This window comes from Labrus bergylta, chromosome 11 (genome assembly GCF_963930695.1).
Source record: "Labrus bergylta chromosome 11, fLabBer1.1, whole genome shotgun sequence".
Taxonomy (NCBI): domain Eukaryota; kingdom Metazoa; phylum Chordata; class Actinopteri; order Labriformes; family Labridae; genus Labrus; species Labrus bergylta.
This window is the reverse complement of record NC_089205.1, coordinates 25126345-25145522: the sequence shown is the minus strand read 5'-3', so window position 1 is coordinate 25145522 and position 19178 is coordinate 25126345. Positions and strand designations below refer to the sequence as shown.

At 42.9% G+C, this 19178-nt stretch overlaps 1 protein-coding gene across 7 annotated transcripts in view; it reads right to left on the bottom strand.

Moving 5' to 3' along the window:
• nectin1b (nectin cell adhesion molecule 1b) overlaps positions 1-11094 on the bottom strand; it is a 151474-nt gene extending 140380 nt beyond the window's left edge. For 2 of the 7 annotated variants that reach the window (XM_065960605.1, XM_065960606.1), the window contains exon 1: positions 10098-11093. In XM_065960605.1, coding sequence (XP_065816677.1) covers positions 10098-10149 — 52 coding nt within the window. In that variant the 5' untranslated portion in view covers positions 10150-11093. Of the gene's footprint in view, positions 1-10097 lie in introns of all 7 variants that reach the window. The other 5 variants (XM_065960609.1, XM_065960610.1, XM_065960608.1 and 2 more) reach the window with 4 other exon arrangements.
• Positions 11095-19178: the final 8084 nt, after the last annotated feature.

The following is a 19178-nucleotide window of genomic DNA, read 5'->3' as shown; positions in this document are numbered from 1 at the left end:
ACTGTGAGAAGTCACAAAAACTTCCTACAGAATTACACAAGCAAATCCCCCCCCCCACCCGATCGATAGGATTAACCTTCTAAATCCCACACAACAACATCAAGGACCAGCCTTCTCTTATTAAGATTATTTCCACGGGAGCGCCACGACACAAGAAATTACTTTTTTATTTCCACGTTTGAAAAAAAATGTCATAAACAGCAGGGACGAAACACACCGTTTGTTGATGAGGGGTAAATCCAATCAGTTTCATCCCCTGGCTACTTTCATCACATATTCAGGGTCTATTGAAACATGGGGACTTCCATTTTCATCTCGACTTGGACCCACTTGTTATTAAAATCTGATTGAGCCTGTGAAGCGCTCATTACTGACATTAAGAGAAGCTTTAATTAAACTCATTTAGCAGACAATGTGATCTTTAGCACTCTGTGGAGCTTTTAATTTAATGTTCTGTTTTATGTGTAATAATATTCCTACAATTACTCAACAGGCAGGGCGTGTGCTTGAAGATAGCTTTAATGGAAAATACGAGTTGGGTTTTTTTTTTGAAGGGGGGGAGGGGCACTGGCCCCCCCACACAGAAAGAGAAAAAAAGGCCTAATGAGCTGGAAAAAATTGAATGAACTTTTATTTGCTCAAGTCTTTTCTTTCAGCGAGCAGTCCCAACGCGTTTAAATAGAACCTCAGCCAAGAACACCATTTCAAGTCGAACTCCAGTCACCCCTGGAACGAAGCCTCACTCTGAAACAGCATGACCCTCTGCAAACCCCCCCCCCCCAACGGGTCTGCATGTAAATCTCCATTTCCCCTCTTCCTCTTTACATTACCGTCTTTATTTTCTTTTGCCGTTCCCCCTCCCCCCCACACTGCTTTGGAAGGAGGGCACAATCCTCAGACTCATACTGCAGAACAATTTGAACTTGGCATTGTGAAGGGTATGAGTCTGCAGGCCGTAAGAGGGAAAGTATTTCAGAGTTTTGCTGCGGTATTAAACAGCCGCTGTATCAAGTTTCCCATTCCAACATTTGTTCCTCTTTAGCTGTTTTGTTTTTTTTCAGTTTCATAACGCTGACAAAGAAGGTACATGGGACAAACTGCCAGCCCCTGAATGCATCTCAAACAAACATTATTGCCAAGCTTATGCTGCACTCGAGGACGACATACGCTTTCAGGTGGAGGGAGACATTAAACTGAGATGCATCAATAGAGACAGGAAAAGGCTCTCTGACCGACGTGGGTGCAGGGTCAGTTAGTGGGTGTTCTTGTGGCCACTTTACTCTGCATAACTTATAATCATAGAAATGTTAGAACTCATACACTCCAATTGTGGGCGTGTGGGAGGAGGAAACCCTTGACCCTCCCAACCTGCTTGTTTCTCTGGCCTGGCGTGACATTTGGCATCTTTCATCGACTCAACTGACAATTGCTGTGAACTACAAAATGGCCCCGCATGATTCCTCCTCCTGCTATCAAAGCGCTCTCCAGATTCCTGACTGGTTAATTCCACTTGCATACACGAAGCCAAGAAAAGACTTGTGTTGCCAGAGTGGAGGCTCCCATGTGGAAACCCCTGGCAAAGTAACTCAGCTGGAAGAGTGAGGAGGGGGATTGTAAGCAAGCTTTTTTTAATGCATCTATTCTGCATAAAGAAATGAGTAACTCAAGGGGAAATAGTAGAGCAACGATGACTTCAACATGGACTAGTAGTCAGATGGAGGTAGGTCACCTTTGACCTGAAGCGTTCTGTATCCTCATGTAACCATAAGATAAGAGTTGTCTTACATATTCTGTAACCGCAGCGTTCAATGTTACTAATCACCATGACAACCTTCTGCTAACTCATGAACTACATTCTAGATCTCATGTGCTGATATAGCAGAAAATATTCGACAAATCTGCAAATCTTTGTTCAACTTTTAAGAACAGTTTCCCAACAACTGAACATCTGCAAATGAGATCTAAGACGATAGTAGAGCCCAAACAGACCGATAACACAGGCATCCTCATGTCACCTTATATGTTGGCAGATGGACAATGAGCAACCACAGTGCATTACATTGCAGGAAAGAACTCAGACTAAGGGTGAACTTTTTGTCCCACATGACTTTTAATTCAACTTTACATGTATGATATTTTAAATAGTGACGGTTCAAAGTCCGCTATGATCTCTTATTGGCTGTCGCATGTCATAATAACAGTTCTGTTTCAGCTGTAAAACATCCTGCTAGAGGCTTTTTCCAACCTTACATTTAATGGGCTGTGGGAGATACTGAGGCTGACAGGGACACACACACACACACACACACACACACACACACACACACACACACAGGTACAGAGGCATCTCCTTCTCCTCATGAGCCAGTCAGTCCTTCCCATAATGCATTAGGGACACTGCAGCAGCCCTGTGTGCACTTTCTTTGATGGAGACCTCCGCAGTGGTGGGTATGTGTACCTTCCATTTATGACTCCCTTTGCTCCGTGTTCATATACACTTCTCCCAATAAAAGTTCGGTATGAATAGAGCGGAATTCAATGATCTTTACCCCGTAATCGGCCTTTTTACCGACATGTAATGCTCTGTATCGGCGACGCACACAGAATTTTAAGGGGTAAAAAACAGTTGAAGCAGAGCCAAGCTGCACTCCACAGCTTTGCTTTTATGCATACAAGTCAATAGTTTAAACAAGTGCAGTGCTGACGCAGACTCTGTCCGTTACAGCCAGAGAGAAAGAGAGATAAACACAGCCCATTCCCCACTCTGAGGTGGGACAATATGCTCTGATAACTCACCCACCCACTCACCTCTTTTTCACACCCAGTTAGATCCAAACACACTGACTGCACCTTGCAGTGTTAAGGCAGTTAAAAAGAGAGATACAGGACATGCAGGGAGGGAGGGAGGGAGGGAGGGAGGAGGCCGTTTGGCACACCTCACTTTGTGAGAACAATGCAACATTGGAGGGAAATTCAGCCAGGCTTGAAACAATCAATAGTAGACTACATTAGTTGCTTTGGCATAGACCCTGCTAACAAAATGGAAGGATCAATGCCAACTGTGGCCTTTCCCTGTGTTCATCTTCATCTTTTCTACAGCAAAGTTGAATCACGTGCACTGACAAAAGAAAAAGGCAAAATGGAGAATTTGCAGCACTCCTGTAGGTTGACCTCAATCCGAGCATAATGACGAGCACAGGGAAACTGTCAGCTGTGGCACGGAGAGAATAAAGAAATGGTTCATTGCATATTTTCTGAAAATGCTCACATGTATAAGCAATAGAAAACGCTTTTTGATTAAGCACTTATCTTTAAAGTCGATCACAGCGGAAGAGACGGTGCGGACATGAATGAAGGACGCACACTGTCAGAAATGTCAGCTGAGAGCTGACCTGTTATCACTCATATTTTGCTGTCTGCACAGGACGGGGCCACTAAGGAGCTTTGCACCAAGCTTGAGCACACTGGAAGCTTAGCTATATGTCAGGGAGAATAAATAAACCTGTGTTTGTGTTTTTCTAAGCAGCACCCACCCCCCTCCTCTCCCTCCCTTATACCCCCACCACCCACTCCCATTTACAACCACGCTGTTGCTTTGAAGCGCAGTCAACTCCCGGAGAGATATCAGCGCGGAATATTAAATGAGCGAACACCATCACTCATTAAAAAGGGAAACATTTCATGAAACAGACCCCCTTTTGTATCAAGTGCTAAGCAAGCCGACTCTCAGCAAGCAGCGTCCTCAAAGGCAGAGCGGGGAGTCAGGAGGGAGAGGAAAGGAGAGAGGAGGGATTCAGTGACGGGGGGGGGGGTGTGTGCATCTGAGTTTGTAGAAAGTAAAAAGGAGAAATGTAAAGTTCTGGCAGGAGATCAGCTTCTTGTTAAAAAAACAAAAAACAGGAAGTTCTGTGTCGTAATTTTGGAAGCACTTTGATTCTGAACATTTCCATAACGAACTGCTGAAGATGCAGCTAAATATGAGAAAGATTTGGGTTTTTCTTTTTTTTTGGTTCAAAAGTGTTTCGCAAGCTAATCGTCCGTTTCAGCTGCAGCCCAGGAGGGTATTTATCAGAAGACGGCATGTGCAGTGGGAGAACTGGAAAGCTTGTAATGGGATTGACAGAACCGCTTTTTGAAGGGGGGTACGGGTGTTTTCAGTCTGAAGTCGGAGACGGTTTGTGCAAAGAGTCAATGTCTCATGAGTTTGAGGTCACTCATTTAAAAATAAAAGAGACTGAATTTGCCAGATGACAAAGCCACTTATTCTGCACTTAAGTGCCAAAAACACAATAAATCTTCAGTGAAAGCAAGATTTAAACGGCTCTTTGAATTACTTGATGCAGGATGAAATAAAGCAAAAAAAACTAAGAGGGACTTTGAAAAATGTTTTTTTTTTAGTTGAAGTGATTGAACAGTTTTGCAATACTTCTAAAAACAGGAGGACTTCAAAATAGTGGCAAAGAGCAACATCAGAGCAGCACAGTTGTCGCCTAACTTTCATGAAATATTGAACGTTACGGGCTGAAGTGGCTCAACACATCAGACGGCTGATACATCGCTCGGGCCAGCTATACTGACAACAGTCTGCACAAGTCAGCACAAAAAAATCCACTGAGTCAAACTGAAGAAAGACGGCAACTCGACAACTAGTCCATCAAGTTTGAGAATGAGATCCAGTCCGACTCAACTGGTTCATAGAGGTCACTGAAAGACAGAAGTGATGTCAGCACACGGCCCAATGTGACAAAAATCTTAACAATCAGATACCAGCAACTGTTTCCTGTCTGTGACTCGGCTCTATGGTCTTTCTGAGGGACCTGCATCAGGTCACAGTTCAGTCACTGAGAAAGAATTTGTATTTCCTCCTTACATGTTTCTCTTTCCCCCTCACTCAGCAGGTTATCCACTGACTGGTTATCAGGACTTCTTGCTCCTTAATAAAGGCACATCAGCCCAGCTGCCTGGTGTAAATTGACTTGTTCAGGCAGTCACGCCGGAGGGATAGGGAGGAGGGATGGGGGGGCTGCACTGATCAGATCTGCTTCATTTTAAAGGCGTAGAGCCTTAGCGAGAAAAACACCAGGAATGATCCACTCCCTCAATCCCAGATCAGCCCATGACTAAGTGCCCCAGTTGTAAACCCCGACACAATGAGCAAAAGAATGGTATTCCCATATGGCTTCTTCTCTTAAAGCGCTGGAGCAGAAAATACGAGACGACTGCATGAAAATGTTTTAATGATGTTTTAAAAGGCTACGTTCCCTCCACACAGCAGCACGGAAAAACACAGAAATGGATGCTTCCCTGTACAGACATAAATTTCATTTGCCTTTAAATGAAAATGACTGATTACAGGTGGTAACTATAGAACGTCTAGAAGCTATTGGCAAGCCGAGATAGTGCCCCATAAAAACAGAGCAGACTGTCAGAATCCCTCCAACATGTGCGATTATTTACTTTCTACTGAGGAGGAGATTTACATCCACTCAGGAGCCGTAATAAGCCTTTCGTCAGATGCTGAAACAGCTATCCGACAAACTGCAGGGAAAATATGGAACAAGTGTAGTCAGTCGACGCAGAACAAGAATTTAACCATTTAATCCCTTTGACAAGGATCGGCCTAAAAGAAAGAGGACGACTCGACAGATTAATGCCAAATCAGAACAGCTCAGGGCGAGATTTGATCCCACTTATTGATTTTTCTTTTTCCTTACTTTGCTGATTCTGCGATTTGGAGTTGAAACAGAGAAGAATTTAAAGGCACACAATGGCAGCTGCTGCTTGCTGATAAACGTGTTTTGCATCCTGATCCAACATGGAGACTGTCTGGTGAAGGAGCAGGAGAGGACACCTAAGAGACATTATATATCCTGAAGTAAAAACAACGACTGGAAATGACACAGAACTGTGTGTTCTTACCAAACAAGCCTTCTGGTAACCCTAGACTGCTGCTGTCTGGGACAAACATGACTTGTGTTATTTGACTAAACTTCCTTTCCCCCGAAAATAGTTTGAGCCAGTGACGGGGGGGGGGGGGGGGGGGGGATCAGATCCAAACGGCTTCATCATCACAGAGACACGCAGCCGAGCTCTAAGCCATGACTCATTCATTTATTCTCATCATGACTACAACCCTGCAAATAAACTGCAAAACAAAGGCACAGCTAAACTTAATTTTACATTCACTCAGTCCTTAATACTATTTGTGCAGCCTCACGCACCCAGAGAACACTCCATTTTGTCGTAACCTTTCCATTATTTAAGTTCAGTGCTCATCAGCATGTTTTATTCATTCTATTTTGTGATACGCTGCCTGTATTCAGAGACCACAGGAGGGTGAAAAAAACGTGCTTCATGAACATGCAAAGAAAATGATAATATGCCTTTTAGGGTGTGGTTTGTGGAATCAAACTTTGCTAATTCATACTTCTTTTTTTTTAAGCCAAACAACAGAAAAATCCCACATTGGAGATTGGCTTCTGAGATAAATGAAGGGCCAATCAATTTCTAGAATCTTAGAGAGACAAAACTATGCTTTAAAGCAGTTCTGTGAGAGGGATTTGCTGAAGAGCTGACAGCACAAGCACAATGAGCTAAATGCTCACAGAGATGACGTCTGAGTGGCCCAGTGCCTCCATTAGTTCTTCAAAAAAAGAGGAGCCTAATCTCCTGTCAGCTCCCCTCATGCCAGTCTCCCAGGACTCGCAGCCCTCTCTCTCCCATCCATCACCTCAGCGGGGACCAAAGGGAGACTCTCCAAAGGGAGTCGGGATCAGAGCAATTTGCATCCACACTCAAACCATCAAGGCCCAACAATCCCCACCGTGCCTTTTTTCTCCGTTTCACTGTCAGCCCGACGAAACGCAAAATGCCACAGAGAAGCAATTACAGTTTCCTTCAAAAGACGGGGGAGAAATGGCAAAGTCGCGATTGCTAATGATGTTGTTCCAAAGTGGGAAGCAGCTTTCCCTCCCATGATGCATCTGCTTGAACATCCCCCCCCCCCCCCACTGTCTGTTTCAGTGCTCAACGTTAAACATCTGCTACTGCACTTTACATGAACATGCAGCAGTTGTCCTCACGCTGCCTGGCTGTTACATCAATCAATCAATCAATCAATCGAGCTGGAGTAGGTGACATTTCACACACAGAGGTTGACTTCAATGTGCTTTTTAATGGGTCTGAAAAAAAAACGGACCGCACGCTGCAGAGGCTGAGCATGTGAATGTTTGTCAGGAGTCAAAGACCCAACTGTTGGCTTTGAGGCTTTCGGTGACGAGCTCGTGCGTGGAAATCAGGCAGTTTAGCCGTTCAATTAAGCTTTAAACTGTCGAAACAATGAAGCTGTCAATCACAGCTTAACGGGGAAACAATCACCTGTGGTTCATGTCTCTCAGGGGAGAATCACGCAGGAAATAAACACACATAAAGGGCAGTGACACACAAACCGAGGCAGCTGTGTTGTGATTGTAGATGAGAAGCTTACTACCAAATACTCACGCATGAAAAGACTTGACAGATCTGCACAACAGGGTTCTCCAGCAGAGTGATTTCAGCCAGCACGCTGCCAAGTTATTACAAAGATTATAATTCACGGCTACACCCATTTTCATTTCAGAATAATGGCACGTTTCGAAAAGTAGACGCTCGTCCACAAATTCAGCCCTCATTTTCCCAAATGTTAAATCCAACTAAGATGAGGAATTAAAGCCGGGGAAATCTCCTTATCCCACTGCTGAGAGTGATATCTATACGGGCTCGTTCAGCAGCAGGACCCTCAGGATGGAGCCAAGCCGTAAACAACCACCTGGCTGCAAACTCAATTCACACCCAATTAAATATCAGTGTGCAATGCTGGAGAGAGCGAGAGCTAATATAGGAAAGCGGGAACAGAGCTGCTGTTAGAATTCACAGATCCATTATTCTCCATGTTCCTTTTTTTGATAATCTATTTGGCACGCAGCTCGGGATATTTTCCGTTTATGAATTTGGCACTCTTGTGTTTTCTACTAATGGTTATTACAATGACAGGCACAAATGGCTTCTCCCAAATGGATGACTGCAACAGGCTTCTGCAGCCACTTGCGTTTGTTAGCACCATTCTCCCCCCCCCCCACACCCACTTGTTTGTGCTTGGGGTAATGAGAGAAGAGTCTGGAACACGTTGTATATCAATTAAGCCATCAAAGACGCTGGGCATTTATGGCGACGCCCTTTGACCTCGGGGTGAAAAGGCAGATTCTTGTTTTTGCATGTGAAAAGAAATGGGTTCCAACAACAGCTGAAATAAAACTATTTCTAAGCCCTTCCCCTCCATAAAGACGTCTGAGAGGATGAATTATGCAGACACTCCGGTTTTTAAATAAACTGCAGCAGCTGAACAAAAAACAGCAATAAGGGCAAAGTGTATTCATATGATGTCTAATTAGACTCAGAAAACACCTCCCGCCTTCCTCCGACGAAACATTTCTCAAGGACGCTTTAAGGGCAATTTTTTAAGACATTTTTCCACTCCCTTGATTGAACAGCTTCAAAAGATTTCCACCGTGAATCCCAAGGGAACCGCAGTTAATCCTGATCTTCTGCACAAGCAAAGGGATCATCTCAACGTAAATCAGACAGGGGCTTTTTGATCAAAGTATTCAATCAGTCTTAAACACGTGACGCTGTTAGGAGGCATCACTGAACAAGGTCAACGTCGTGGCTGTCCTGGAGCTCGAGGGGAAGGTGGGGGAAAAGAAATGCAAAGATGTGACTAAACATTAGCCTGGAAAGTTATTTTAGACTTTTTTTAAAAAGTGAGTAGTGAAAACAAGGCCGCCATGAGGACAGGATAAGTGAAAAACACTGAAAATAAATGGGAGGATATAAGTGCATTAGTGCCAAACATGACCTGACTTTTGCTTGACCACACTTGACCTTTGTCCATTCCTTTCTTAAAATAAAGGCGCCGGGAGGAATTTACTTGTCAAAGATAAAAACAAAGCAGAAAACCTTCAGCTAAGCCTTAAAAGCCCCCCTTGCATAATGGATCACAACCACACACACATCCATACCCACACACACACACACACCCATACCCACCCACACACACACACAGGGGTTTAAATACACAGTGTTTCGTACTTGGCTTTGTTTTGTTTCCCAATTAGCAGGTTGTCAATAGAAGCAAGAATAATGATGCGTCTTCCGATAGAAGTCAGATACACGTTTTACGCATGCGTTTAAATGATTAGGCCCCTCTTTTGGGAGCTTTAATGTCAGTCTGATCAATGTCAAATTATCACTCCATTTATCAGGCAGTCTACAGCTCATCCTCCGCCCAAAATACACAGTACACACTCCATCCCTCTCTCTCTCTCTCTCTGTCTCTCTCTCTCTCTCTCTCTCTCTCTCTCTGGCTCCTTCAATCCATCAAATATTCAGAGCAATGTCTCAGAGGATGACTGAAGCCAAAGACAAATGTCACCCAAACCTGAGTCACTCTCTCTGAAAATATCAGCATTAAATATGAGAACAGCAATGGCCTGAGGATTTCATTCAGAGTCTAAAATGAAGAATTGTTTTTATTTTTTTTGACACAATGCATGTCTATATTCAATCTCTATATTTTCGATTTTTCAACGACAGACTAAGAGCCAGGAGCAGAGGATGGAGAGGCCACAGGTTTCAATTACCATTCAGGAGCTCTCTGTGGCTCCGAGTTGCCATTGCAATGAGATATTGGAAAACTTGGGGAGAGTGCTGGCTGGCCTGCACGGGTTCGCTCATGTCGCCATCTGCCTGCTGCAGCAGTAACTTCATTATTCTTGCAGCCAAATAAGTATTCTGTCTGCAGCCGTTTGGGGCGAAAGGGTATAGAGTCTGAAGACTGAAACACTTTCCAATTCGCTCTCGCTCACTCATTTGCACATCTTGTTGCAAAACAACAAAAAAAAAGCAAGCAATCAAATCGATCCACCCATTCGTGCATTAATCATGTCTATGTTGGAGTATCACGTAGCACACACACACACACACACATAGTGGACAGGGAGGTGATGATAAAACGAGGCGGATAAGTATCAGATGATAAAGTCTGTGTTCCTGCGGCTTACCTTGGACGTGCAGCGCTAAGAGGAGGATCCACATCCCCACACACATCGCCATGGCTCCTCAACTATCCGGATCTTCTCTGATAAACCTGGCTCTCTGTATGATCGGCTCTCACTCGTGACGACAAAGACCAAGCATGTAACTTCTGCAAAAAAAAAAAAAAAAAAAAATCCCACTTCGGCACCCAAACTAAATTGGTCTACCTCCCCTCACTGAGAAAGCAACGAGACTTTGGGGCAAAACTAGAGGCTCGTGTGTGCGCGCTTCTCTCCACAGCAAAGCATCAATTTCACGTCACCGCCGATTCTCCCCCCCCCCCACCTCTCTCTCTCTCTCTCTGGCGGAGAGTTTGCACAAAGTAGAACCTGGCCGGATCCTCGAAATGAGATCCAAGCGGCTGCAGAAGAGGTGATGGGAGTCTGCGAGGGAAGCAGCAGACGAGGAGACAGAAAGGAGAGTTCTTTATGTGAGCAGCTCTTCTAGTTTAAACATCCAGCCTTTTGTTGCTCCATCCACCACAGCCACTGCAGGACTCTCTCTCTCTCTTTCTCTCTCTCTCTCTCCCCCCCCTCTTTCCTTCCAGGGTCGTGGATCGGGAGGTAAAAGTGGGCGGGAGGTCCTCGATCGATGCTGCGCCGGGAAGTTTCCAACACTTGGGAGAGTTCCTCCGGGGGGAAATGTCGCCTTGTCTTCCGTCTACTGCGCAATTGTCACAGCACCTCACAGATAATCTGCCTGGCACCGTCCCCTGTTTTTTAGTTCCGTTAAGTTCCCGGTTTTCTCCCGGTCTGCACAGCCGGTGAGATCCGCACAGCAGGCACGGTGAAGTTGTTGGAAGTCTGGAAATGGAGGGATGAGACCCCCTTTTTTTTTTTTTTTTTTCCTTCTTCCTTTTCTGGATGAAACACAGTGAAGCTTTATCCCGCTCTGCGCACCGCCCCGCTGATCTGCCACCACAGTGTGTTGCTGACTATCGCTGCTGACGCTTTGGGAGAGATCGGGATCGAGGGGGGGAGGAGGAGGGGGGGTGACGTTGTAGCAAGGGAGGAGCCTGGATTGTCCTGCAAAAAAAAAAAAAGCAAACGCATTGCCTGGGAAAAACTACAGCAAGCCTGGAAGTCCCTTTTTCGGAAGTGACTCAAACTTGTAGGTCTACGAAATAGCTTTTCTTTTTTTTTCTGCAGAATGTGTGAAATCAAAAACCATCCGGGAATTGGCTACATAAAGATCCGCTGTAGAGACGAGGAGAATGGAGGAGGATGTGTGTGTGTGTGTGTGTGTGGGGGGGGGGGGAGTGGACAGAGCGTGTACAGGCATGCTGAAGTCAAACAATGCAATGTGAAAACAACAAGCCACATGTTGAAATCCCCGCGGAGCCTCAGCACAGCAAACGCAACAAAAAGGGACTGATCGTTAGATTAAAGGTAAAGCCCCCTTGTTTGTCAACAGTCTAAACCTTTTTTTCATCAGCAGTGTTTGGGCGAAAAGCAGTCAGCCTGTCAAAATGATCGACTGGCAATTGGTTGAAAAAAGAAGCCCCCCCCCCCCCCGTTTTCTTTTCAAATAGAAAAATTAAAAATACATTCAACATACATTTAAATACATTGACTTAAAGCTCGTGAGGAGTTTTCTACTGACTGAAATGAATACAAATGCCTCTGTGACCTAGAAAGGCAAACAACACTGTCAATTGAAAGAGTGATTATTACTGTTTAGCTCATTTGAATGAAACTGCTGCTGTAGAGTAGGTGTCAGAAGAAGTGAATGACAGCATGCTGCTGAAACAGCCTTTGTTTTTCTTTTCTTTTTCACAGTTTCACAGTATGTGACATGTTCAAAGCAGGCTGATGAGACTTTCTATTAAAAAAAAAATACAAAGCTCAGGACAAAACCAGCAAAGAAACTTTCAAAAAAAAGTACTGCTTAGTCCACAGGGGGCGCCAAAATCGACACAACCTTAAAATCCCTCACAGGAGCTTTATAATGGTGTTATAGCATAAACTAAATTCATGTGTCATGACATTAGAAGAAGGTTAGCCCAATAAATCAGAAATGGTGGTGTTTTATGAAACGTCAGGGATCCTCATAATGACTCCTGCGGACCCAGACCTCATGTGAACCATGAGCCATGTGTATCTGACAAACAAGAAGTCAGGGTGGGGCAGTGAAAGCTGAAATCAAATATTAACCAAATAGTCATCCAGTACATATTATCACAGTGAGGTCATGTTTTTGTAAATGAAAAAGTAGAGGGGAGATATTTTGTGGGTGGTTTTGAAAGTTAAAGTGACATCCTTATAAAGTCAATGCTTCTTTAAACCACATATGAGTAGTATAGCAAGAGGAGGAGGGGATTTTTTTTTTTTTTTTTTTTTTTAACCTCATGAGCCAGATGTCAGAGCTGACAACACAGCAAGCCACCACTCTTCCTGCCTCCTTTCCTTCCTTCCTTCTTCGTCACCCTTCAGCCCGTTCATCCTCTTCTCCTGAAGCAGCCGAACAGGATCAGGCATGAAGGTGCAGCCTGTAAATGAATGGGAGGGATGAGTGTGATAACACTTCCCTCTTGTGGACACTAGTTCCTCTGATAATTACAATAGACAAGGTCCAACATGTTTAATATTGTACGGTCAAAAATCCTGTCTTTGCTGGTGATTTACTACGAGCGGCAGAGAATTATCTCCTGAACAGTAAGAGGAATTACCCGGCATGACAAAACAGCAGCAGGGCCAATTGGTTATTAGGGTCAGTGTTGTGTTTGTGGCGAGGCGACATAAATCAAAGAGTATAAAGTGGATAACGCCATGCAACATTGCACCATCCTTCTACAAGAAGGATGTGCAGTTAATAAACATGCCTACAATCCTGTTAAACACAACAGAAGCAGGCGGGGCACGTTCGTACTGCAGCATACAGATAAACTCAACACTTGACATTTTGTTTTGTCAAATACAAAACAAAAGAGCTGCTGCTTGAAATTCTGTGTGCTTATCCCAAACTAATGGTTTTAGCAAATGGAATCCTGTCGGCTGGATGTACTGTAGAGTCTGCAGCTGAAATGTATTACCGCCTGTTGACTGTCTGTTGGGTATCACGCCAGAAAACAGGATATTTCCACAGCTATGAATAAAATATATACAGTATGAATTAACTATGTCAATTTTACACTACATTTTAGAATTTGGCAGATAATAACTTCACTTCATAAACCTTGAAAAGGTCAGAGCAGCAGCAGCAGCAGCCTGAGGGTATTCAGAGCTGGGTAGTACTCTAAATCTGATAGACTTTGAACATTAAATCCCCTCCTTCCTGAGGACAGCTACACCTTAAACGTGCCCATGAGCAAGGCGTCCTTCGGTAATTTTTCCTCACTGCTATAGCATCTGAAGCTGTTGGAGCCTCGGCATGGTGTCAAAAAGCATCAACGCTCAGACAGACTTCCAGTGACGGATAATGGCTACAAAAACTCGGAGCTCGCCTCTTGACTTCGGTGCATTAACTTCGATGCCCCCCTCCATGGAGCGGCCAAAGTTGTGATTGATTTACAGGCGAGCTGATGAAATTTGAGACACTCACTCTGAACTCGAGCTTGTGCCAGAGCTCAAGGCCGACGCCCCGAGCCTCTGTGGAGATTTAAGAAGTGTTCTGCATGATGAATTTTGAGACGTACGCATCAGAGATGCATCAGAAAAATAGCTGTATTATATTGTATGCCCATTAAAAGGTGACAGACAAAGGGTTTTCTGATTAATACATCATCATCAAACAAGCGGTGATGATGCATTTTACCACAAAGAAGGAGTAATTGATATTTTGCTGATGACAGTATTAGTAATAGATCTTTCAAGAGAGGCAGGGATGCACTATAAAGTATTGTTTAGTTTACAGAAGACTGCATGGTGCATCAGACTTCATAATAAAAGTGTAGTTTGTAGCCTCTGGGTTTACAAAGCAAAGCCAGTGTTGAGTGCTTGTTCATCTAATGGCCAGTAGGGGGAGACTCCTCTGGTTGTTAACGAGAGTCAGACTGTATGTAAACTCTAGTTACAGATTCTACATAAAGATGGAGAGAAGCCTCTGTGTAACTTATATTCTGTTGTTGAACTGAGACTCACAGGAACAGATGAACAGGCGCCACTCAGAGAAGATGCAATGCAGCAAGAAATGATGGCGTTTACGTCGTACAAGTACATGCTGTACAGAAAAAGGAGGTTTCTGTGGTTAATTACAAGTCAGTTGACTGGAAGTGGTTTTAACACTAACCGCTGTCAAACAGGAAGTACTAAGAAGATAGTATGTATTTCCAAAAGCATATCATGTCGTCAGACCACGATGGATGATAACTGCTGATTTGTTGCAAGATTACACTGAACCTACCTCACTAAACATTTTCCATGAGTCTATTGAGTCTTTTGTGAATTTTGAGTCTTTGTCAAAACAGCATGATAATCATTTTTGTGAATTATGACCATAAGAAGAACGACAGACCTTCACAGAATAAGATTTTTTCAAATTAGCTTTAAATGAAGGCTTCACAAAAATGTACGATTTTAAAAGGGCAAAGTAAATATGATTTAGCTATTCAGTTAAATGTAAAATATGCAATAAAAATGTAGATCTATAACACTTTGTGTCTAAAGTTACTGATTGGTGACGTGTTTCCAGTCTCTTTTCTGAGCTCTCTGGGCCTCCATTGACTCGAATTATAAGTTACGTCAGGTGCATTTGCTCCGCTTCATTAAGAGGGAGGAGCTTCTCAGGGCGTTAGAAGAAAAGCGCATAACTACACACCACCACCCACATGTAGGCAGCAGAGGGATATGTGCCATAAACGGAGACATATAGAGTGAGTCATGCTGTGTCACTCGATCCCAGAATTGATCAGAGCAGCAGACGAGACTGTAAGTCAGCAGGTTATGAGGTTTGTCTCCACAGAGCATTGGGAACATTTGCCCTTGAGAACGAGTGCATATAGATTTGTTTGTTGAGTATGAGGAGTGAAATAGATCGTTAAAACTATCGCGAGCCAGTTAAAGGCATTCTCCAGTATGTGTTCGCAACTAGCCTGCCAAACCGGAACTAGCATTAGCTAACATTCTAAATATTGGCTCCTCAAAGGACAAGATATCACCATCCAATATGTGAACTTTGAGTCAAAAATGTTGATCCAGAAACCTTTAGGTGAACTAATGTAGCTGAGCACACTTCTTGAGCGCAGACTGAGTATTACAAATTCAAATATCGCATGAGATCATGTCACTACGTGATCTTTTCTCGTATTTGTCGAACCAATTGTGGTTAATTACAAGTCAGTAAATCTCTACGGGCACATTTTCAAAATAAAAGCCATGTAGGGAGACCACACAATTCAGTCACGTTATGTCATATATCAATAAGTGTGATACAGGGCGTCAGTCAAATCCTCTTTCAGTGATGCAAACATGATTTATAAAGCATGACATCTGTTTAATTGGTGACCTAATGTGAGCTGTCGTAAACTTCAAATTATGGGAACAAAAGTGATGGCAGAACATTGGCAAAGTGCTGATGAGCAAAAACAGGATCCAGGTTTCCAGCAGTCCAGAAAGGCATGAAATCTGCATTGGGTCTGACCCAAGTCTTCCTCCCTGGAGAGCAGACGACTCTTTTCATCCAAAACTGTTAGTTTCCCTGGCCCGAACAACGTGTGACAGAGAGAGTCTCCAGAGCTCTGTGTTTGTAGGGACAAATCTACAGCACTGATGTGTCCATTTATATTTGTATATATGAAATTCTTACGAAACATGATCGTCAGACAGGGAGCCGACTTTACCCTGAGAGCACAAATTATCATCTGGTCAAAACAATGACCTCCCACTGCCAGGCTGCTGTTCACTGATTGCTCTCAGCATTTAACACAGTACAATTATATTGTTTGGAACAAATTACCAATTTTTTGTTAGGTAATAGCTTGATTCAGTTGATGTTAATTGTTTCACCCAACAGACCTTGGCTGGAATATCTTCTATTCTTTGGTTTTCCACAGAGATGGCTGTAGAGGCCAGTGGTTAAATGATTCATACCTGACATGTGGTTCAGTGTCAGTGCAGCTTGACCCTGAATTCTTCCCGAGTTGCCTGTTCACACAGAGGGTTGGTCTCAAGAAGCAGAGCATGATGTTAGAAGGACAGTCGGACATTATGATGACTAATAAGATGTATTCACAGTATTAACTGAAAAGTTGAAAAGGATAAACTGACAAACAGAAAAAAAATAAAGAAGCAGTTTTATTACGGGCAAAAAGATTAGCTGTGGTCGGTTGCAGGTTATAAACGTCATTCCTACTCAACCTCCCTCGTGGCAAATTTCCTGAATATCCCCCGCTGTGTTCACACATTCACTCAGCCGGACTTCTTGTGAAAATCTCACAGGGGGACTGGCGGGAAAGTTCCAGAAAAAGTTGGAGAAAAAACTGAGTCTGTTTGTGGTCACACATTTAGCTCACACTGAACATGTCAAGAACATTTTGAGACTTTTGTGCATGTGTGAAAAGGGCTTCACACTGTAAAAAGTATTTACTCACAGCTTGATTTTTGCAACGTTACAGCCAGAGAAGATGGATTTTTTGGATAAGACTAAGTATTTCTCACTGTGAATTCTGATTGTATGTAACAACAGAGTTAAAGCTTAATGTATACTGGATGTACCATAGGGGTCTCCAGCAGCAACAACAAAAAGTCCTGGATACTGATACACAAGCAGAGAAAGGAAAAAGGCCAAACTGCAGCACCGTACGAGGCAGCTTATCTCTTTCAGAGTGGTCGGAAAGGTCTTATCAACCTTTTACAGTCTTTTTATTGACAGTGTTTTATCTTTTCCTCTGAAGATCAATCAAAGGGACAGGTACCGGCTCTCTGGCATCAGCAGCATGAGCTGCAAAATCACTGCAAGAAGAAAGGAGGAAAAAAACCTGGGAGAGTTTAACTCTCAGCAGGCCCTGAGAAAAGCCCAGAACACATTAGATTATAAAACTGTTACACTCCTTCACCTCTGGTTAAGCAGTGTTGGAAAAAGTGAAGAGCTACACTTCCAAAGCTAAAGGTAAGATTTAAATATGATGCTTTATGAGTTTTTAACAGTGGTCATTCAACAGCAGACTTCTGCCCACGTACTCTGCTGACGATCATCTGTTTTGTTTAATGTAGCTTGAATATTTATTGAACTGTTTTTTAACTGAATAAATAATGTTGTAATGAAGTGAAATTAATTCAACCTTTAACAGGTCTGTGTGTGTTTGTTAGTGCCTGATTTAAGACAGGATGTATGCAGATGTAAGAGTGAAACTGAGTTTATTCTTATTCATATCGTCATCTGTGGTCCAGCACCATGCTTCACAAAGTGGTGGTTTGTGAGATTCCCAAAACACTAAAGACATTTTTAAATGTTGAATTCAATTTACCTGTATTGAAAAAAGAAAGAAAAAAAAAGAGATGGGGGTCGCGGGGTGAAAAGACTGGCAGACCCTGCTCCATCATATGATTTACTGAAATTGAAGTATAATTTGAATGCTACTTTCTGCCTCTAATCAGACGGACAACTGGTTTAATCTAAAATCTTTCAGGAGGGCAGCAGAGATACGGACAAACCCATTTCCAACATATTTGGGATTTTGGTAAATTGTACAAAAAAAAAACTGAATGTGCTGATTTGCAAAACAGTGAAGCCCATAATTACTTGGAAATAGCACAAAGACAACCGAGCAAATGCTCAAAGTGAGACAGCTGGGTGCCCATTTTTTATGAATTTCAAAAAAAGGAAGGAGAATGGCAACAGATGACTGGAGAAGGTGTGAAGTGATGAAAGTAAACACCTGATTAAACATCTCATAATTAGTAATATTATAGTAATGAATTAATATGGTTAATTTGTAACAGGTTAGAAACACGACAGGGTATGAAAAGAACCTCCGAGAGGGGCGGAGTCTATCTGAGGTAAAGGTGGGGAGGGGATCAGCACTCAGGGAAAGACTGAAATAGTGCAACAATTTCAGAATAATGTTAAATCAGGGATTTATTTAGTATTATTCATATTTCATTAATTCAAACTTTAGTTTCAAAGTCTTCAGCTGTTTATTTTTTACAGTAATGAGTAGCACACTTAAGTGAAGGATGCATTGACAGGTGTGACCTGAGCTGGTAACTCAAAGGTTAACATGAGGATCCCAATAGGAACTTATTCTAGAAACCCTCTTAATGATCCTCCTTCTTCATATGAATGGAAACAGATTTTGTAATAAAAAGAAAAGAAATAACACCTAATGATAACAAAACGCTTTGTTACTGTGAGAAAAGCTGGTGATTTTTCTTTGTCAAGCCAAATGCACAGTTCACGGCTGTTGCGTTTTTTTTTTTTTTTTTAAATGTGAAACAAGCCCAAACACAGAAATAATGGCCTCCCAAAGAAATACAGATGACGTACTGTAGCCGGCAGCTTTTCAAATTATGAGTACTGAGCACAGATTCTCTCTTTTATTTATGAATGCTGGTGTGTTTCAGTTCCAAGACAAAGAAGGATGATGCACTTTAGCATGTAGGTGTGTGTGTGTGGGTGTGTGTGCAGCCAATGTGAGAGAAAGACTTTGTAAATGTTTCCTTGAAGGAACGTTTAAGAAAATGCTTCTTTTTTTCACTTTAAGAGGAAATCAATCTGTAATAAAGACGCTCTAAAGTCACATCCTGTCTCTCACCTACAACAATACAAGAGTTAACCAGGCAGCCAGCGATCGAGTGAAAGACAACTGAGGGTACGATGCACTGGCACACGTCTTTATCTGCAGGGATACAATTGACCTGTGTCTGCTAGCTAGCTGCCATTAATGAGAGAGCATTAGCCTTAGCTTATGTGCCACTTAACAAAGAAAGTGCCATTGTGGCAGAAAGCTGAGCTAACAGAATGAAGGCTTTTTCATTGACTCAGCAACTATGTCTCAGCCTAATGTGCTATGGCATAGACAACATAATGTGGGAATTTAAACAGCAATTTGCTAGCTGCAGAATTGAGACTTTTTTAGTATCTTAAACCTTGCTTTAATGCTTACATAAAAT